At 33.2% G+C, this 24,001-nt stretch overlaps 1 protein-coding gene across 1 annotated transcript; it reads right to left on the bottom strand.

Annotated features, from left to right (window-relative positions):
- Positions 1–270: 270 nt before the first annotated feature.
- On the bottom strand, positions 271–21,200 carry LOC140450119 (cysteine-rich protein 1-like). Its single transcript, XM_072543555.1, has 2 exons — positions 21,034–21,200; positions 271–623 (listed from the first exon to the last, which is right to left on the bottom strand). Exons 1-2 carry the CDS (start codon positions 21,071–21,073, stop codon positions 427–429), a joined length of 237 nt encoding a protein of 78 aa, XP_072399656.1. The 5' UTR covers positions 21,074–21,200; the 3' UTR covers positions 271–426.
- Positions 21,201–24,001: the final 2,801 nt, after the last annotated feature.

The raw sequence follows: 24,001 nt of genomic DNA, 5'->3' as shown, positions 1-24,001 counted from the left end.
CAGTTTGCAAGATATACATTGCCATCATGGTAGCCGTTCGAAACATTCGAATGTCTGCAGTTTTTTCTCTTCGTAATAATTGTAATTATTTTGTTTTTTTTGTTATTTTTTTTATATATGAACTTTTAAATGATTGTGCCTGTGATAAATAAATAAATTATGTTGTATTCCTACCCAATCTTATATCCTGCTCTTATATTTGCCCATCTGATTTATAGTCTTTCGCCATAGTGTTTAATTTACTTAATAAAGCACAAGAAAAAACAAGAATTAAAACTAAAATAAAATTTTATTCCCGAAAACAAGAATACATACTCAAAAACATGGAATGCTTAGACAACATATTGTACCCATTCAGAAATTTATAGATGAAAAAAATATAATACTTTTATTATAAAAATGTTCTTAAAATCTATAGCTCTCGATTTACTTCTTGTAGACATAACTTTCAGCGCCTCCACGTCCGAAACCTCCGGGCCCGAACATGGCTGAGTAGCAGGGGTTGTTGCAATAAGGCTTTCCTTCGTGCTCTGCGTGGTTACCGGGTGTTAAGGTCTTGTTACATTTTTCGCAGCGAAGGCACGCTGAATGCCAATCTTTACCAAGGGATGTTTTACGTTCAGCTAAAAAAAACAAGAAAACATAAATTAAAGATTATTGGCGATCATCGAAAAAATTGTGCAAAAAAGTCTTTCCGCACTCAAAAAAATCAAATACAAGTGTTACCTCCATAGCGCTCGACGAGCGCTCTAATATACGAATGTTTTGAGATACGAGCAGCGGAGCGAGCGATATTTTGCTTTGAGATGAGAGCAAGATTTGAGATACGAGGAATCAGTTTTTATTCAAATTCATATCTCTTATTTGACAACTTCTAATTTCCTTTGTAAATAAAAGGTAGTTTTACTGGTAATAGATCTTTACGGCCTCGCCATAAAGATCGTTTTACGGGTCTTAACGTGAATATTACTTGGACCGACAAATTAAATGGTCATTGGAAGTTAAATCCGACAAAAATTCGGATTCTAATACTAACCATATTGCACTCTCGATGTCGGTGTAATTTACACTGTGTAAATATTTACTATAGACCTCAATCTGTCTGCTTTGCTCGTTGCTATTTTCGAAGTATTGTTGATAAGTTGGGTTCGCGTTTTGTGCTTTTTTTTACATTACAATATTACATTTATTTTTACAACCATGGGTTCGAAGAAGAAGATGATGTCTATTGAACTAAAACGTGAAATAATTGAAAAACATGAGCAAGGTGTGCGAGTAACTGACTTGGCGAGGATGTACGAGAGTACCACATCAATGATATGTACTGTACTTAAACGGAAGGAGGTAATAAATAGTATAATGCTAGCTAAGGGCGTTACAATAAATTCTAAGCACCGGACTTCTCTCCATGAAAATATGGAGAAACTACTAATGGTGTAGGTGACAGAGAAGCAGCTTCAAGGAGGAACCTTAACCCAAAGCATCATATGTGAGAAGGCACGAGCGATTTACGAAGATTTGCTGAAGCACATCCCACACACTTCCACAAATGATGAATCGGAAAACTCGTTTAAAGCCAGTCGGGGCTGGTTTGACAACTTTAGAAAAAGGAGCGGCATTCACTCCGTCGTCAGGCATGGTGAGGCAGCAAGTTCGGATGTGAAAGCAGCTGAGGTTTACATCAAAACGTTTTCCGAACCGATAACAGCCAAAGGATACATTCCCCAGCAAGTCTTCAACTATGACGAAACAGGGCATTTCTGGAAAAGGATGCCGAACACGACTTACATAACGGCAGAAGAGAAGATGATGCCAGGTCACAAACCTATGAAAGACAGATTTACTCAGACCTCAGAGAACTCAAACCTTACCCTTCGAGAGTTCTGGAAGGACCACTTTAACATAGCAATATGCCTAACAATTATTGAGCAGGCCTGGCTAGGTATTACAACAAGGACCTTAACCTCTACATAGAAGAAGCTGTGGAATGAGGGTTTAGTGTAGATAAATGTTCCCCTGTTGATCTTGCAGTTTGCTAGCTGGGTTGGATTTTTGAAGACCAGCTGCTTGATTTACCTTTTATGCATATTAAATGTATCGTGTTTGGCATCATGACCATGCAATATTATTAAGAGTTTATCGATATACTTAATGATACATAAGAGCTATTCGGAGCCTAATTGGGTTAGCGATTTGCTACAAAATTGATGATGTCTTTATCTTCTTCTTCTTAACGTGCCCCATCCCTAAGGATATTGGCGATCATCATGGCCCATTTGACTCTATCTGCAGCCGTTCTGAAAAGTTCTATTGACGTTCTCCGACTCCATTGTCTCAGATTCTTCAGCCAGGACGTGCGTCTTCTCCCCGGTCCTCTTTTGCCTTCCACCTTCCCTTGTATGACCAGCCGCATCAATTCGTATTTCTCGTTTCTTAGCATGTGACTAAAGTATATCATTTTTCTTTTCTTTATAGTGTGGAGTATTTCTTTATTTTGTTATCTGTTGTGTCCAAGATATTTTCCACATTCTTCGATAACACCATTGTCTTTATACAAGTCACCATTTACATTTCCGTTGCAGTATTTGCAATAAATCTGGTTGACAAAATACACTGATAGCCTTGTATTATAATATTTAATTTTTTAACGTCAATTTTTTTTATTAAAATATGCTAATAAGTATTAGTCAAAGGAGTATTCATATGAGTTCATCATTGATTGGTATATAACTGTTTTTTTACTAAATTTATTACCAGATTGTCACAATGATTCATCATGTTTAAGTATTTTTACTAATATATTTACATTTTTCGTGTGGGTTTTCATTTTTGAAGGATATGCAGCTTTTCAAATAAAATATTTAAATTATTATCATTTTTTAGTCACTTAAATAGAATTCTTATGATCTATTGTAATTAATGCGTGTTAGCCACAATTTTACATCAATTTGAAAAATTCGCCATATTTGAAGTTTCGATTGCTACCTCAAAATATAACGTATTTTCAATTAAAATTACAGCTTATTCTAATTAAATATAGCAGATAACATAGAAATATAAGAAAATGGTTTCAGAATCATATTAAGCTGGCACCACACCACAACACACGGATGGATGACGAAAAGTTCGTCAGGACAACTACAATTTCTTTAGAAATGTATAGCTTGTAAATAAATAAATGTGAGGTCCAAAAATTTTATTAAAATGAAAGTATAGGACTACCTGTAACTAATGTGTTATATTTAGGTGCTTACGTCAGTTTTCAAGAAAGTTAAATGATAACAAGGTAGTATTTAAACACATTTATTACCTTCTAGGAACGGTAAAAAGCGTGATAAGAAATCTGACAAAATCTTGGCATGGTTTTATTTCTCCTGACATCGACATTTGTAATTAGCGACAAAACACGTCATGCGTTTGATATGGTGCATTAGGAGATTAGGCGGTAATTACTATACGCCTCCTTTACTCTATTGTTTCTTTCTCTTTTTCAGATGCGTTTGTCATTTGTGTTTTTTTTTCGAGACGTGTTTACGGCGGAAACAAAAGAGATACGTTGTATACATCTATTATTCGTTGCCTTTGGAAAGTAGGTATTTTCGTGTCACCAAGAATAATGAATATTTGCGAAATGCGAAATAGATTAGTACTGGAAATAGCAGTGGAAATAATATTAAGTATAGACAAAATCGAATTAAGTATAATATAATATAAAACAGTATATCAACGGTTGAAAGGCAAAAGTTACCAAACGCCAAATTGACATTTTTAACAATTTTCGGCGACCAAGCGACTAGAATTTTGTAAATTTAAGAACAACTTTCATTTGGTACCTATTCCATTTTAATCCTTTACGGTTAGTAAATTTTTGTTAGATTGTATTTTAAATGTTTGGGCGAGTAGTGATTTTTGAAGTTATACTTCTATACGAGATCTACAGACACTTTTAGATAATGTTGTAAATGCTAGTGAGGAAAGCGGACTAACGCTTAATGCTAATAAAACAAAATTTATGACAATTTCCAAAATACAACAACAAGACATTTTAAACATAAGAGGGGTTCCAATAGAAAAAGTAAAAAAATACAGATATCTTGGTACAATTATTAATGAAAATAACGAGTATACAGAAGAAATAAAAATCAGAATTGGACAAGCTAGAGCAACATTTAATAAGATGAGAAAAGTATTATGCAGTAGAGACCTTAGTTTGCAACTCAAAATAAGAATATTATGTTCATATGTGTTTTCGGTGCTGCTGTATGGGATGGAGGCCTGGACCTTAAAGAAAGAGGTGAGCGATCGACTTGAAGCATTTGAGATGTGCATTCGAGTTTTATTTTTGGAGTACTTACAAGTTTCTTGGACTATTTCGGTTTAACCTTCCCCAATTTCATTTTTATTTGTTTTATCTGTTCGTGCGCTAACTGTACCTGTTAGCTAATTCTAAATAATTTTTATAGGGACTTCCCGTCAAAACCATTGCCTTTTGTGCTGTTCCCTTTTTGGATTTTGGATAAGGCTTCGCTATCGGGTAAATTGAATCAGTTGAAATGTTAAGTTTTGGACTTGCTTCTTGAGTTATTTTAGTAGGCCTAGTGGATGTAGCAGTCGTAGCTAAACTCTCTTTAAGACTAGGTAGTTCAGGCCAGATTATTTCGTACTCTACATTAGCTTCTGTTGTTGACCTAAGTGGTTCCTTGTTTGCCTCATTAGACTCTTCATTTTCACCATCTTCCCGAGTTTCACTGCCTTCGTGGTCACAAAAATCATGATCTTTGAAGACCATGCGATGAACAGGCCATACTACACTAGTTCGGAAACCATTGACTGCAATTTCAATGATTGCTGCTCTCCCATAAGCTTTAGAAATCAAGCCAGCTACGTGTAGTTGTGTAACACATTATCCGGGATTAGAACGAAGCCACTTTTCAACTGATTGAGTGTAATAGCCTTTGAAAGGCTTAAAGAATGATCTATCCAAAGGCTGTACGCGACGGGTCGTATGCCTAGGCAATTGTAGCATTATTTTCTAGCACGTAAAATTGCTTCAAGATTCTTAGAGTGCGTTGTATGCCCATCCAGTACCAAAAAACTGTTTTTGAAGTTATACTTCTATACGCACGGTCGGCGTTGGAAATTTGCATGAGAGTGAATCTGTGAAACCATTACATATGTAAGATAATGAATAAGAGAGAGACAGAAGATATATTTTCTCTCTCTTCCTCTCTCGAGAATAAAAATGTTCCTTTTGTATTTAATATTATATTAATATATATATATATATATATATATATATATATATATATATATATATATATATATATATATGTATATATTATATATATATATATATATATATATATATATATATATATATATATATACTTATATAATATGTATACCTATAATATGTACTAATATTATTATTTATGTGATATGTTTTGTATTATTTAAAATTAAACGTTTATAATTATTTTAGGCTTTTGTATTTCAAAATAATCACTGTTTTACCGAGAACTGTCAATTTTGAAATCCGTTAGTGTGATGTCTAATTGGCAAATCCTTTACGTGTTTGGTTCATACGCTGGTGGTTGTGAGTTCGAATCCCAATTATGAATTTCCTTTTTTATTTTTGAAATATTTAAAAACCTCACGTTAATCTTATTAAATATATGTAATATACGCAAAAATGCTAAATTTTAAAATAAAATGAAAATTTACAACATAATCTGAGTTGTTGGTTTTTGAAGTTATCCTTCTATCTTTTTATACGCGCATTCGACTTTGGAAATTTGCACGGGAGTGAATCGGAAATTTGCACGGGAGTAACAAGCCTCGTTAGGCATGTTAAATCATAAATTAAAACTTGTAAATATCTAAAGAAAGTTCAAATATGTACTTATATACACAACAAACAACAATTAAATATTGTATTTATCAATGTCAGATAAATTGACAGTTGTATCACCAAACAATATTTTTTTTATTAATATTGTTATCATGGTAAATTAAACATATGCGTAAGTAAGTTACGTATATTGTCATTTTTAAATACTGATGAATATTATTTATTTAATATCTTAGCATTTTTAGAATCGGAAACATTTATTTGTTATTATTTCCACTGATTAATTACTGTATTTTTAATTATTAGCGTACTTATTTATATAAAATGGTATATTAAATTAATATTAAGTACATTGTTTCTTTTGTAAACAACTGACCTAAATTTGTTTTAATGGAATCTTAGGTTAGAGCTTTAAAATATTCGAACTATAATCGTAATACACATCGCCTAATTAGCCGTGATCGTCTAGTGGACTAGTTGTTCGGATCCCACGTTGTGGCCGTGGTAACCCAGGTTCAAATTTTGGTCACGGCAATGTGCTAACATGTCACGGTGAGGCAATTTTTTTGTTTTTTTTTGTTAAAAAATATTTAAAAATATTAATTACTGTGTTTAAAACAATAAAATGTATTTTGAACAAATTTTTACAAACAGGTGTATATAAAAAATACTCTAACCCGTTCCAAAAAAAAATTGTTTTGAAAAAATTATTGTTGGAAACGAAAAATTCGATAATAGGGTAGGATTAAAAATGATACTTTTGTTTATCTATATAAAAATAACGATTTTACAAATTTTTAATGGAGTTTAGAATAAAAATTTTACAACAGCGATTCATTGCTCAGTTTTTATGCAAGTTATATGCGTATATTAAACATATGCGTAAGTAAGTTATGTATATTGTCATTTTTAAACACTTATGACTATTGCATTTTAATTTGTATTGTATTATTATATTGAATTATGTTGCAGTGTATTGTATTGTATTTTTATATTAATAACAAAATAAACACTGAATTTTACTGCAGAGTATGTGTAAAAATTTTTTTTTGTATTCAACTCCTTTCATACATATATGAAAATAAAAATATACATTTTGTCCTCCTATAACAAGTCAAATATTGTCTATATACAGCAAACTATGCACCATATAGCTGTATACCTAATTCTGTTTCTCTTTCTGCTCTCTCTTACTTATAGCATTACATATGTAATGATTGTGCAGATTGACTCCCATAAAAATTTGTAACGGCGAACGCGTGTATAGAAGTATAACTTCTACAGGCAGTCCCACTGGACTGCCACACCCGTTTTTTTACAAACAATATCTAGAGTTTTTGAAATGCTCTACTATAAAGTTCGCCAAATCTCGCTTGGTCATTTTTGCCTTTCAGCCGTCGATATGTAATAGATAAACTGTTCCTAAGTGTAATATTCTCAAATAAGAGTTATTAAGATATAAAAAAACCTACCTCTATTAAATAATAATACAACATGGCGCAGTCAAATAGAAAATAAAATCAAATTTGTTGTGTTACAAAGTTTTCCTAAAGTTGAAGTCAAATCTATAATTAAAAATCCAATATAGAGGTGAAAATTTAAGTAAAACTTGGAAAATTATTTGATTGCCTCTAAAATGGCACAAAGCCAGATACAATGAAAGTTGCTATTCTTTTAAATTTAATAGGTGAAGAAGGAGTTGAGGTTATAAACACTTTAAAGCTTCCAGATGTCCAAAAGGGTAATTTTGAAACAGTAATAAATGAACTAGAAGCATTCTGTATACCAGAAATAAATGAAATGTTTGAAAGATTTGTTTTTTGTACTCACAGTCTTTGTTTGATCATTGTATCGATTCTTGTTTGTTTGTCTATATATTTGTCAACAAACTATGAATTTCAAGTGACTCGTGAAAACATCGAATATGAGATTCAACCAAACTTTGTTATATCTGAGATAAAAAGGACGTTGAAAGATAAAACGAAAAACAGCATGACATGAAAACGAAATGCTAAAAAATGGAAAAAAGATCATCGTTAATACCCTTCATATTCTAATAAACCAAATAATGGAAGAAAAGAAAATATTTTACAGATTAAATGAATCTATAACTAAATTTTGGTGTACCAAAGAACAGTCATGTATCTTTTATTCCAAATGTTTAAAGTAATGGCAAAGAGCAGCTTTAAAATAATAAAGGACAATTAAACCCCACGCACTCAAAATCATTCTTTAAATTCATTTAAATCTTCTTTTCGACATATTTAATCTGCGCATTTTGGTAAATTTGTCATCAAAAGATTTTTAATGCCTAGGATATTTTTTGTTCACACATTTATCTCAACACATCTGAAAATATGACCTCATAAATCATTAACTTATGTTCGGCAGGAAAACCTTAAAAACTCATTACTTTGTTAACCGACCTTGAACTCTTAATTATGTTCTTAATTTTAACAATAAAAGTTATTTATAGGAATTGGATACTAATATTTAAATTTATGTTTAAATTTATATTTATAATTACAAGACTCGTTAAAACAAATACAGGCTTTGGAGCTAGAAATGATGCTGGAGATGATACCTTGGAACAAGCAATAGCAGTAGACATGACAATTGTAACACATTCTTATAAAAAGCAGAAAATAAATTTATTACATATAAGAGTGGAAAAAATTATTCCCAAATAACCAAATTTTGTGCTGTTCATTTTTATTTATTGTAACATTTATGCTGCAGTTGTTCCTGCAGTTGTTGTTATGAACAACTGCAGGATAGACTCTCGATACAGAATGCTCATACACAATATTTACAAGAAAGCTACAATGAAAATACAAATTGATGAGAAAACCAAAGCTATACCAATCAACAGAGGAGTTCGCCAGGGAGATGTTATCTCATCAAAGCTATTCACACTTGGACTTGAAGACGCGTTCAAAGACATTAACTGGGCAGATAAGGGAGTAAATGTTAATGGAAGAAAACTGAGTCATTTAAGATACGCTGATGACATTGTAATATTCGCTACAAGTTTCGAAGAACTACAGACCATGATGACGCAACTATTTCAAGCTTCTGAAAAAGTAGGTCTTAAGATGAACTTGGAAAAAACAAAAATAATGACAAATACACCGAACATTCCAGAAATAACATTGAACGACAAAAATTTAGAAACAGTAAGCGAATACATCTACCTGGGACAGATAATGAAAATTAACAAAGAAAATCAAACTGCCGAAATTACCAGAAGAATAAGGTTAGCGTGGGCAGGATTTGGAAAACTGAGTTGGATCTTGAAAAGCACTAAAATAGAACAGTATTTGAAAACCAGAATTTACGATCAGTGTATCCTCCCTACACTCACGTATGGTTCACAGACGTGGACACTCACCAAGTCCAATATGGATAAAATAGTAAAAGCACAAAGAGCGATGGAAAGATCAATGCTCGGGGTGAGACTTATAGACAAAAAAACAAACAAATGGATTAGAAGCAAAACCAAAGTAAAAGACGCAGGAGAACATGCTGCCAAATTAAAATGGAGCTTCGCAGGACACAATGCCCGACTGAAGGATAAGAGATGGAACCACGAAATACAACAGTGGAGGCCATGGTTAGGAAAGAGAAGCAGAGGAAGACCACAAATGAGATGGGATGATGACATTAAGAAGATCGGAGGACACAACTGGAAGCAAGTGGCGCAAAATAGAAGACACTGGATTGATTTGGGGGAGGCCTATGTCCAAAGTTGGATTACTTAAGGCTGAAGAAGAAGAAGTAACATTTATGATAGAACGAATGAAAACATTAAAATCCAATACAATTTTTGTTTAGAAAATCAAAGAATATACAAGATCTCAATCGATCAATCAAAGAATATAGATAAGGCCAGAAGAAAATCGAAAACCCTCGAAATAAAAAAAGAAACGTCATCCCTATCACAAGATGTCATAAGTACAGGATATAATATTAACTTGAATAAAACAATGATCTAGCTAACATTGAAAATAGGACAAAATAGTGTAATGAGTACATCCAACAAATTTGAATACAAGAGATAATGCCCAGAGTCTTCCAACTGTATGGAAACCAAATCTACATGGAAATGGGAAGGAAAATAGAAGAAATAATGAGGAAAATTTAACAAACAATGGAAAACAACTTTTCAAAGGAATTTACGAACAAAAGAGTCTTGAAATGATACAGTCTTCAAAAAAGACCTTGTTTATCAGATGGACAGATCTAGATTGTCTCATTATTTGGTCAAGATGTATGATGCAGATTTGACTAATAGCATATTTTAAGTTTCGTCTGTACAAGAAGTACAAAAACAAGTAAACATGGCAAACAGAGCAGCAGGATGTCTCAACAACACAATCTGGAGAAACAAATACCTAACAAGGAAACGAAAACCAGGATATATAAATCAACAATAAGACCGATAATGACGTACACAGCGGAAACAAGAGCAGATACGGCGAAAACACAAAGACTACTGGAAACAACAGAAATGAAAGTCTTACGAAAAATAACAAACCAAACTCTAAGAGACAGAGTAAGAAGTGAGGAAATACGAGCGAGATGTGGTATAGAGGAAATAAACGCGTGGACCAAAAGAAGAAAAGTGGAATGGAATCAACACATCGAAAGAATGACAGAAAATAACAAAGTACGAATAGCAAGAGACAAATCGCCAAATGGAAGAAGATCATTGGGACGACCGAGGAAAAGATGGTCAGACAACGTCAATTGATGCTAAAAACCGAAGTAAAACAGGCATTTTGCCTATTTATAAAATAGAAAGAAATCGTCTGATCAAAAAATATCCAGGATACAAGACATTCAGGAAGGGATGCCTCAGGGTAGTATTTTGTCACCCATTTATACAACATGATTGCTGATGCTGATTTGTTTCATATTTTTTTTTAAAACATACCATCAACCGTTGACAGTATAATGAACAGAGTGAAGGATGATGAGGACCTACAAGCTTTTTCAAAAACCACATTTTGTAGGCTACTAAATGACATGGGTTTTAAATATGGTAAAAGACACATCCTGGTCTTTTACTGGGATATGTGGCTTGAAACAACGTCGATTTTAAAGAAAAAAGGGTAAAACGGTTGATAAAAGAAGTTTACCAACGCGTATCTTAAAAGCAGTGGCATAATTATGTGAACCACGTCAAAAAAAGAAGTGAAACGTAGAAGAAAAATTGTTTGCGGTGGACAATTATAGATGAATAATTCTATTATTGCCCATAGAATATAAGAGTAATGTCATCTCAAGGCGGAGTTGGACGGACGATATGCAGCTATACAGCTTGTACAGGTCTAGTTGATGGGTCCAATATGTTTTTCAACTCTCCACATGGAAAGTTACTTTAGGCTTGTATCTGATTCTGGGTGTTCCTATTCATTAATAAGCAGTCCATATCGCTTTGTTTTCTCCTCGAAGAGTTTAAATACTCTCAGTAATTCCCATTTCATTACAGCATTATATAAATATCTGTAGTTTTGTATATAAGTATATTGTTTGTGTTAGATCATTTGGAAGTCTCTCTGCTCTCATATTTACACATCTTTGGTCATCAAAATTATTACGCATTTTATTTCCCGCTTTTAAAATATTAATATACATAATGCTATTATTATAGTTTGAAGAAATATGACACCGTTGTTTCGTTCACATTAATAAACACAATCCACTAAATTGTTTCGAACATTTTTTTTTAAGTTACGACTTTAGATTTTCTAACATACCAGGTAAGAAAATATTTTATAATGATTACATCATTTCCTCTAATTTTTAAACATAGCCTCACGCCCATCTATTCTTTCTTTTGCATATTAATGAAGACACGGTATATAAAAACGTTAGATTGCTAAAAGATATCCAAACACAGGAAGTTTACGTCGATAAAATGATGCCACATTTTAAATTCTTAGAAATATAATATGGTTTATTGTATTTTTCCAGTAGCATACGTTTTGTCTATGTCTCAAGATGTTTGAGTTTGGTTTTTTCGTTTTCGAGAGATCTGGGAAAGGAAAGTTCTGAGACAGTATATGTGAGAATAATAACAGACGCAAGCTGTATACGTGGAAATCCCCTTAAGACAGACCTGGGAGAATTATCAGGAATTAAATAGACTACATTTTAGTAAATAAAAGATTCCGAAACAGCTTTACATCTGTCAAGACTTATCCTGGAACAGACCACGTTCCACTGGTGGGAGTATTTCGAGTCAAACTCAAAACAGTGCAGAAAAGGAAAGCCCAATCATACGACCTACGTATGCTGAAAGACCTTGATACGAGGATGAGAGTCCAAGCCACGTTAAACGAGCAAGTGACTCCAATTAGAGACGAATTGAACGAAGAACAAACGATCAAACATATTACAGAAATAGTGCAAAATATAAAGGATAAACACAAGACAGATAGATTAATGAAGAAAAAATCATGGATGGCAGATGAGATCCTGAAACTAATGGACGAGAGAAGAGAAGCCAAAAATGACCCAGACAAATATAAAACCATAAATATATTAATAAGAACGAAAATCAGAGAAGCGAAAGAAAAAGAAGCAAGGGACAGATGCGAAGAAATTGAGACTCTGCAGTCAAAGTACGATAGTCACAATGTACATAGGAGAGTTAAAGAACTCACAGGGGAACTAAGACGAAGGCAGAAAGGAAATATAACTGATTTTTAGGAAACATCATCTTGGACAAACAGAGTTAAATAAGAACGTGGAAAGAATATCTAGAAAAACTATTTGAAGACCAAAGATTACCGTACTATAAGCCTCATGAGTCATCTCCTAAAATTGTTCCTAAAGATAATTCATAAGATTATAGCTATTCATAAGCTGTGTGAAAGTCAAATTTCCCCCAACCAGTTCGGGTTCACAAATGCTGTTGGTACTAGAGAGCCTTTGTTCTCAGTACAAGTCTTATTCCAGAGATGCAGAGACGTCAACTGCGACGTATACGCATGTCTGGTTGATTACGAGAAAGCGTTTGATCGAGTACAGAACGCCAAGATGATGCAAATACTAAAAGAAGCAGGAATTAACAACCAAGATCTGAAAATAATTAGAAATCTTTACTGGAATCAGACAGCAAATCTTAGAGTTGAAGGTGAACACACTGACTATGTGAAAATCATGCGTGAAGTGGGGCAAGGCTGTATTTTGTCTCCTCTAATCTTCAATCTGTACTCTGAAAGAATATTTATCGAAGCTTTGCACGAAACAGAAAAAGGTATTTTACTAAATGGTTACCGGCTAAACAACGTCAGATATGCAGATGACACCATAGTATTTGCGGACAACTTAGAAGACCTACAAGTTCTTATGAACAAAATCACGTATTACAGTCAACAATATGGACCCAATATAAACGTTAAGAAAACAAAGCTTATGATAATTAGCAAGAAAAGGATAACAGAAGGTCAACTCTACGTCAACCAATCCCCTGTAGAAATAGTGACGCACTACAACTACCTCGGCACCATAATAAATGAAGAATGGACCAACAACCAGGAGATTAGAGCACGCATCGGAAAAGCTAGATCCACCTTCAATCGGATGGGGGTCTTCTTCAAGAGTCACAACCTCTCTCTTGTTACAAAAGTAAGAATGCTGCGATGCTACGTCTTCTCTGTCCTTTTTATGGCGTTGAATCGTGGACCTTGAACGAAGATATGTGCAGAAAACTGGAAGCATTTGAGATGTGGATATATCGGAGAATACTTAAGATCTCGTGGACTGACCAAGTCACAAATGAGGAGGTCCTCAGAAGAATAAATAAGAACCGAGAGGTACTGACCACCATTAAATCTCGAAAGTTACAGTTCTTCGGACATATTATGCGAAATGAATTCAGATATGTTCTCCTTCAAGCCATCCTGCAAGGAAAAATATTTGGAAAACGAGGTCCAGGAAGAAGATGAACATCTCGGTTCAAGAACCTCAGAATCTGGTTCAATACAACATCTGTGCAGCTTTTCCGCGCTGCTGCAGATAAAATAAAGATTGCCATAATGATCGCCAACATTCATAACGGATAGGCACATCAAGATGAAGAAGAATGTCACCAACCAAACATAATAGGAGTTATAAAGGAACAGAGTCTTAAGCCCAGGTCACATCTATCATACAGTCTTCCGATCGTATATAGTTTGGCAGCTTGATACCTTTCTTTACATATTGAAGGGGATAGTTGAAACTACTGTATCTTATGACTAAACTGAACTAAAAAATGACTAAAAACTAAAAAATTTTTGACGTAACGACATCTTAGAAATCTTACTCAAAGTACAATGTGTGCTTCTGATTACATTCTTTAATTTACTTGATTAAATTTGATATTATTAATTTTTCTAATAATACCAGCCATAGTTATCTATTGTTATCTCGTTTGCAATGTACATAAATAACATTGTATTTAATATTATTGCTCACGTGGGCGGAATACATTTACTTTTTTTTATATTAAATGTAAATACCATTCGCCACAAAAAATGATGATTCACTATTGACAGTGAATTTAATGACTGAATCAATAGCTTGAATAAAAAATTACGTAATTAGAGAAAGGCTTGGCATTGCAGATGAATGAGTTTAACAATTTAATCCTAAAAAGGAAATACCAGTTAACCCAATTGAGGTCAGTGGTGCAAGTGATTTTTGATCAAAACATTCATTAATTATGCCTGCATTAAAAATAGGACAAATTCGACATCCCCATACTTGTTATTAAAGAGTCAAATAAAGTGTTAACAATTGCTTAACATTTTAAATTTTAATTCCAACTTCTAACCTATAGAATAAGTAAGAAACGAAGAAGGGAAAATATTTTTAGACAAAAAGGCACAGATAGAAGTAATTGGTATGGTACCAACAACATCCATCAGGAAAGTAGCAGCTTTAACAGATCTTTCCGTAGCTTCCGCACATAACTTTCTTCATATTCACAAATCTCGCTATTGAGATGATATAAATGTACATATTTCTCGTGAAAATAATTCCCAAATACCTCAAAAAATGTTTTCCTTGAGAAGGAATTTTGGAAATACTGTAATTATGCCAGTATTCATTGAAGGAAATTTGACGGATGAAAAATATATATTTGGAACTTTTAGATAACGCTATCGAATCTTTAATTGTCGAGAGTGTGGAAAACCAACTAGTTGACCAAGGAAATTTTTGATTGATGATAATAACTTATATTTCAGCAAGACAGAACGGGGACTCCGCCACATTTTGACGTTATGAGAGATTGGTTAAACCAAAATTATCTCGGAAAGTGGATTGGTCGAAGAGGTGCCATAGAGTAACTACCTAGATCTCCAGCATTAACAACACTCGAGTTTTTTTGTGGAGATATTTAAAGTTCTACCTAACACAATCAATATCTCTTGATGATTTAAGATAGCGCATTATTCAAGTTTGCAGAGATATAAACGGAGAATCATTTCAAAAAGTACGACAGGAATTTGAAAATAGATTTTATAATGAAAGTTTCTTTAAACACATGACATATTAGACAATTTTAAACAACTATGTATTAACAATAAAAGTTGTTATCAAAGGCAAAACAATATGATTGAATACAAATTTACCAGCTCTTTTAAATGAGGTATGACTTTAAATCTATTTGGGCCCCATTTGAAAAAATGAAGAAAACATGAAAAAAATAAGGGGTATCTGCACTTGGTCGGAGTGAATATAGCAACCAACAAAGTCATCATAGTCAGAATGATCGCCAACGTTCAGAATGGACAGGCACATCGATCATAGAACATTGAGGAAAAGGACGAAAATACTTGAGAAAAAGCAAGAATATATGACAATTGGAGACAGACGAATAGATCAGGGCGGATTTGTGAAGAAATGACTAAATTTAGATGTGAGAGATAGCATTCGAATTTTTGCAGAAAAGGTTAGACCTCTTACATCCACCTCAAAACAGATCCACCCAGGTCTAGAAGGAGAGCATATCATAATTATAGAGAAATTTAATCTAAATATAATAATAATTTGTATCACGTTCGCCAGATGGCAATAAATCGACTTAAATTCATTGTACAATTAATCAGTTTCCTAGATCGTTTGTTTTATCATAATTAATTCTACAAACAATTATTTTTTAGAATATTTTACATGTACGTTACACTCGAGAAGATAATACTGTTATCATAAAATAATATGAAAACCATTTAATTTATCTTTATATTTATATAAATAAATTCCTAATACTAATCGTTATATATAACCAATAAAAATTGTTTATCAACTTTTTTATCAGGAATAATATGATTGCCCACATTTCGCGGCAATACAAGGACATAGAAAACTTTCTCAAATGAGGAAGTTGGTAATTGTGATAATACGCAAATATATCGTGAATAAAAACTATATATAACTCATATATTTAACACTTTGATTATACACTGTACGCAAAATTACCCAGACACCTGAATAGGGAAGACCAAGGGCCACAAACGCCGTGAAAGATCGGTTTCTTAGACTTCAAGTACATCCAGAACGGATAGTTACTGCTACAGTTAGGACTAGGGAACTGGTAGATCTTCATGGTACCATAGTTTTACCTGATACCGTGGTTTAAGCAGAAGATTAACCGAACAAAATTTATCATCTTATGTACCTGCTACAGGCCTTTTATTGGGCGCAGCTCATTGAAGACAACGCTTCGAATACTCTGGTGCCCATGCACACTAAGATATAGAAGATAAGATATTTACTTGATGGTCGTCAAAGAGTGTGGAGAAGAACTGGAGAATGCTATGCTCAATGTTGCTTTTCTCTCAGATATAAAGATATGTGGAGGAATGTTTTGGGCACATACAGATTTTGTTATGATAGGGCGAGGTGGTCTGCAGATAGGTACACTGCAGAATATGTGGTACCTCATATGCAAATTGCAGGTAAAAGTTTTTTCCTAATGTAGAATAATACTCGGCCGCATATATAGCCAGCAAACAATGAAATAGTTTACAGATGTTGGTATTCCGGTACTAACCTGGTCTCCTAGAAGTACAGACCTTACCCCCTTAGAGCATTTGCTGAACAACTTGGTAAGAATAGTTAGGCAAAATTATGTCAATTTGATATTGTGATAACGTTAGAACAGGCACTGGTAAACTGGTAAAAATATCTATTTAAGCACCAAAAAAGGAGAAGATTTAGAGAAATACAAAGAGAAAAATAGGAAAATTAAACCAACAACAGTAAAAGAAAAGAATGAGAGATTGGAAAACACATGCCGAAACATCGAACAATATCTTGGAGGAACAAAGAGCTCTGAATCTTGGAAAGTACTTAAATCAATAGGAAATAATAACAGAAAAAGCTTGCATACATTATTAAACTGAGAAACAATGGGAGAAATATTACAAGGAGCTACTTATAAAAAACCGACCCAATTTCATAGAAAATACAGAAAGACTAGATCATCAGAGCCAAAGACAAATGGCTTTGCTCATAAAAGAAGCTATCTAGATCTGTCAGAAGAGCTATTAAGAAACCTCAAAAATAAGAAAGTGAAGAAAGAAAATGTAGCAGTGATTAAATATCACTGAAGCTCTCAGCGAGCTTCAAGAACTACTTGAAAAATGGACAACTGCTTACATTACATCAATATTTAAAAAAGAAGCCCGAAAAAATGTGTAAAAATTTTACGAGTGCTAATATATCAGAGGAGAAGTTTAGCAGATGAACAACAGGGTTTTTGTAGTGGAAGATCGTTTACAAATGCAATATTCGTTATAAAGCAAATTACTGAGAAATCACTAGAGTAAAATAGACTCGCATTTCTGTCTGATTGACCTAAAGAAAGCGTTTGACAGAGTAAGACTCAAAGATGTAATCCATCTACTGCATAATAGAGAAGCTCCCCTAAATATTATAAAAACTATCGAAAACATCTGCCAAAACAACAAAATGGAAGTGAGAATAGATGGACAAATTACAGAAACTATAGAAATACGCAGCGGAATAAAACAAGGAGATTCATTGAGCCCCATGCTCTTCAATTTGATCATGGATAAAAGCATCAAAAGCGTTAACAAAGGAAGAGGATACAGAATGGGAAACAAAGAAATAAAAAAACTCTGTTATGCAGACGACGTAATATTGATAGACCAAGATGAAAAAAGTTTGCAAAGACTGGTCCACAGATTTAACATAAGAGCAAAAGAATTTAATATGACAATCTCATTTTAGAAAACTAAAACAATAGTAGTCAGCAAATAACCAACCAGATGTAAAATAGAAATTGATGGCATCAGTACTGAACAAATAATGGAAATAAAATACCTGGTAATTACGCTGTTTAGCTATGGAGACCTTAAAAAAGAAGTGAGAGATCAAGTACAAAAAGCAAATAGACCAGCAGGATGAATTAATAACACTATATGGCGAAACAAGAGGAAGAAGAAGACCAAGACATATTACGGCAAATTTTGAACGAAGTAGATTTTTTTTGGGAAAAACACAAACACTGGAAAACAAAAAGAAGGAATCATTCGTTAGATTAAGCGATATTTAAGAGAAATTCGAAAACTGAGAAGATTTATCTGGATTAAACATATATTGTCTCTCAACTGCCATCCATCTTTATGGAGTATTCGGCACTCACGCGTTTCTTAGACAACAGCCAAAGATGTTTGATTGGCTGGATCAGTGCATCCTCTTCGGTTTTATTCCTTCGAAATTTCCTCTACAGGCCTTTTCCGTTCCTCTCTATTTCTCGCTCTCTGACCTCTCTCCATCTCAAGCAACCAATTCTTTTATGACCTACAATTCTTCTCCAGCTATTATCCGGTCTTCCTCTTCTGCTTCTTCTATCTGGTTAGTATTTAAGTGCCTCTCTGGTTATACTATTTTGGTCTTTCCTTAGTGTATGTCCAATCCATTGCGATTTCCTTCTTTTAATCGTGATTGTTATTTTCTTCGGTTTTGCTTTTCTCCATAGTTCTGCGTTTGTTATTTCATCAGCCCAGTATATTTTTTTTTGTTTTTTGGTCATATCCCACATTTCCTCCTCATAGGCTTATAACATCATGAAGTCATCATTGTTATTTTGACTGGATCAGTACATGATCGATTTACTTTCTGCAAATCGACTGGCAGGGTGCCTTAATAATACTATATGGCGAAACAGATAAAACACTTAGATAAAGTCAAGAATTTATAAAGTCAGTGTAAGACCAATAATGACATATGCCTCTGAAACAAGACCCGACACAGCCACAACTCAAAGGCTACTGGAAACGGCAGAGATGAGAGTACTGAGAAGAAGATGGAGTTACAACCTTCCATCAGTAGCCCACCTAGAATTTGCCTCTGGGGGGGGGGGGGTTTGGTTGGTCACCGAAATTTTTTTATGATGTTACCTCCATTTTGAGTCCTTAAAATGTGTGAATAACAGTGTCGGAATAGGGTCCTGGGGAGGGTTTTAACCCCCAAACCCCCCCTGGGCGCGCCACTGCCTTCCATAGAGGTATTAATCCTCCAATGAACAAGCAGAATTGCTTATAAGGATGAAGAAGAAAAAATGTGAAAATTACTAATAAGGGAATCAGCATAATCTCATCAATGAGTAGATTGTATGGCAAAGTTGTTAAAAGCAAACTAGAAGAATAGATCATTGGTAAAATTGGTGAAAACTAAGCAGGATTTACTGCAGTACGGTCTTGTATCGACCAAATATACACGGTCCAACAAGTTATCAAAAATAAAATTGAAAAAATAGAGCAAAATACAAGCAGTACCAAGAGCCAAGTTGTGGAACGCCATGGAAGATTCAGATATACTTCAACAGTTAATAACAGCAGTGAAAAACATGTATAGAAGAAATATAGTAAGAAAAAAGATAGGAATGAAATTTTATAACAGCTTTAATATAACAAAGGAATTACTGCAACAATGCTCTACATCGCTAACACTTGTTAAAATATTTTTAGAACATATAGAATGTGAAGGAATGGGAGTTGCAGTAAGAGATGACAATTTATACAAATAAAACTTTGCATATGATCAGGTGGTCATGGCACAAGATGAGGAAAGCTTCAGTTTTATGGTCAAAAAATTGGAAACAGAGTACTCGAAGAATGGCCTAGAAATAAATTTTCAGAAGTATTTCAGAGTATCTAGCGGTAACAGAAGAAGCACTAAAAAATATTGAAGTAGACGAAGATAGACATATACACACGGCTATAGTGGGCTATAATAGTGGATGCGGCAAAGATCCACCCCAAGTTGTTAAGCCACTCAAGAAGGAGAAGATAGACAAATAAAGCGCACAAACAAAATTAAATCATTAGGATTTATAGTTTCAAAGAACAGATCAATAGAAGAAGAAATAAAAAGTTGACTGGGCCAAACAAGAACATGGATCAAACAGCAAATCCGGAGCAATGCGACCTAAACCATATCATTGTGAGCTATGGGGCAGATATCTGGATATTAAACAAAAATATGAAATAAAGTTTTGGTCACCGAAAAGGAATTTTGGAGGGGTTGCAGAGTTACAAAAATGGATAAACTCAGATACGAGGAAATTAAAAAAAGAATGGGGGTAACTAAGAAATTAAGAATGTGCTGGAGTATATTATATAAAAAAAGAATAAATTGGTATGGCACGTCAAAAGAACAGATAGAAAGATGTAGATATTGAAACAAATTGGAGTCCCATAGAAAGGAGAAGACGGGTACATTCAGGGGTCGTGAAAGGATGAAGTAGAGACAATGAAAAGACGAGACGAGAGATGGTGACAAGGGTCGAGAATAGGAAGATACGGAGATTTCAGTTTGCACTCAAAAACTGAAAAATTTTTTGTGAGTAGCATTAGACCTTAGACAATTAAACAATTCATCCACTAAGCTTAATACAAAAACGTGTGACCATATTGCAAAGAAAACTTGGCAAGCCCGATGGGAAGTTCTAATATAGGTGTGACAAAAATTATCAAGCCAAGAACACGAATAACAAAATTATTGATATGTATATATTATATATATTGTATTGATGTCATTACAGATTTTATAAGGTATCATGTAAGATAAGGTACATGATATAAATTGTATATTTTTATTACAAAACTAGACATAAATCGTTTGTAAACAATCACCGAACCATATATAGTACTCACCGAAGTAAACCGGTTTCTCACACTTTGGACAGTTGGGCATTTTGAAATATTCCTGCAGCTCCTGCTAGGTAAAGGTACTCACGAAACTACTAGTTCTAAACTAAAGCGTCGCCACAAGCGGAGCAGAAACGAAAACACAGAAACAGTCTCACTGCCGGTTATTATTTAATTTTGTCGAAAGTACCCGACTGATGATTACGACTGTTGACGGTTATACGGCAAGGTAAATGCGATAAATGTATAATATAACGATTCTTACATTCTACAGGGTGTTACGATTAGTAGGAAAGTAACGCTGACAAAGTTTACCATCTTTATTTCAGTTGGTTTTAGTTTTTGATTGTCTTAAGAACTCGTACCACTTCCTTTCTTGTGATTTCTTTCAAAACATAAATGATCATCAATTCGGCACTACTTTGTCTTCAAGTACTTTCTAATAATAGTAGTTCTACTAGAAATACTTGAACTTATAGATCAGAGAAAATAACAAAGAAAATCTCCAAGAATATAAGAGAATACATACCATCGTCAGGAGGAAGATAAGAGAAGTCAAAGAGAAACAAAAAACAGAACAATGTCAAGAAATAGAGGAGTATCAGAGTCGATATGATAATTTCAATGTCCATCGAAAGGTAAAGAAAATAGCTGGAAAGTTCCGAAAACGCAACAGCGGAAAATAACAGATGATGAAGGCAATCTTGCCATAACCAAATAAGATAAAAATAAAGTATGGGAAGAATACTTGGAGAAACTTTTCCATGAGCTTAGAACAGTACAAGAAGCCCCCATTGAAGATAATTCAGGTCCCGAAATCCTACCAGAAAAAAACGGCAGCCTTCAGACAAATAAAGGATGGAAAGGCACCGGAATTTAATGAAATTTCTGCAGAACTGATGAAGCTATTAGATGCAGAACAAATAAAAATAATAGCTGAAATATTTAATGAGATATATAAGGCAGGAAAAATAACAGTAGAGTGGCTCAAATCGGGGTTCGTACCATTGCCCAAAAAACTAGGAGCAAAAACACTGGTTTAATTTCTTTTTGATACTTTTCTGTCAGATCTTTGTTTATTTGTATAATATTTTATTTTTTTTTAATTCTGCTGTTTAGTTATTCAATTTTATATTTTTCTATTCTATTCTATTCTATTCTATTCTATTCTATTCTATTCTATTCTATTCTATTCTATTCTATTCTATTCTATTCTATTCTATTCTATTCTATTCTATTCTATTCTATTCTATTCTATTCTATTCTATTCTATTCTATTCTATTCTATTCTATTCTATTCTATTCTATTCTATTCTATTCTATTCTATTCTATTCTATTCTATTCTATTCTATTCTATTCTATTCTATTCTATTCTATTCTATTCTATTCTATTCTATTCTATTCTATTCTATTCTATTCTATTCTATTCTATTCTATTCTATTCTATTCTATTCTATTCTATTCTATTCTATTCTATTCTATTCTATTCTATTCTATTCTATTCTATTCTATTCTATTCTATTCTATTCTATTCTATTCTATTCTATTCTATTCTATTCTATTCTATTCTATTCTATTCTATTCTATTCTATTCTATCCTATTCTATTCTATTCCCTTCGGCTCGTGTCTGGGAGTTTGTGTGCCGTTCTGTCATAAATCATATGGAAGCTGTATGGGTGTCATTCCCTATTAGTTTATCCTCGTAAGGAAATGAGCTCAGAAAAGAAATAAAATGAAAAATTTAAAACAAAAGTTAACCTTTATTATTTTGTAACGAAAAAAAGTTATTAAAAGATTCTATGTTAAAAATTTACGTCATCCCAGAAAAGAAATAAACAATTTTTGTTTACGGTATTTAGTTACATATGAGAAGTGCTAATAGGAAACTAAAATTAAAATCGTAGCGTAAGAAAACAAACATTTTATCCCAAATTTCGAAATTCGTTCACATAAAAAATACATTCGTTTATTAGTTAGAGTGTATATCCATTGTAATTAAAAGATCAATAATAAACCACTTTACTGTTATTTAGTTCATAGATAATCTTCACCGTTCAATAAAAAAAATGGATACAATCTGAAATATCCATTTCTGGAGGGTAAAAAAAAAGATTTCATCATTTTTTTTACCCTCTAGGTACTCGGCTGACAGAAACGTCGGATCTATCAAGCAGGAACGTACTATCCACCATAAAAATATATAGGATTGTGCAGCTAAGCAAACGGGATATTTTTCAAAAGAATTGATGGTTTCAGAACACATACCATAAATCCATAGCTATTTAGATAACCCCGGGCCAATAAACATAGTTCTAGCAACTATTAGGGCTGCCGGTAAGGGTCTAAAATAAATATTTATTTGAAAATATATAAAAGAAAAGTAATTTTTCGGCTTGCCTCGTCAAGAGACCACTCAAACAAAATTTTCGTCCTGGCTGTTGGACGTTCAAAGAAAAAAAGAGCGCCAGGGAAATAAATTTCGCTGAGTTAACGAACTCTCTGATTTGGAGGTGACGGTCATTGATTTAAATATTTACTAGGAATTATAATAATAAATTTTTTGAAACTTTTGAAACGGTTACAAAAATAAAGGCCTTTAGCTCTCGTTATTAGAATTTATGGAAATTAAACAATTTAAAAAATACAAATATAACTCTGAATGACCAACTTGAGACAAACAGACAGAGTTTTGAGTGTTTTATTGCTTGATAAAATGAACTTCGATCGAATCCATCACATATTTAGAAACAATACCTTTCATAATGGAGGCAAATATTGAGAAAAAAGGGATCCGTGAAGAAGGGCTGAAAAATATAGATTGAACCGATAAGCTGAATATACACTCACTACTAAAGACAAGAAAAATATACCTATTTCTACTTACGATATAATAATATCTCCTGATCTTTGTTGAAAATAATGTAAAAATTAGTATCTTATATCAAAAACCCATTTTGTGGAAATTGGAATTT

The sequence above is a fragment of the Diabrotica undecimpunctata genome, chromosome 9 (assembly GCF_040954645.1).
Source record: "Diabrotica undecimpunctata isolate CICGRU chromosome 9, icDiaUnde3, whole genome shotgun sequence".
In the NCBI taxonomy this organism is placed as follows: domain Eukaryota; kingdom Metazoa; phylum Arthropoda; class Insecta; order Coleoptera; family Chrysomelidae; genus Diabrotica; species Diabrotica undecimpunctata.
Note: the sequence above shows the minus strand (reverse complement) of the source record. Positions and strands in the feature narration are given on the sequence as shown.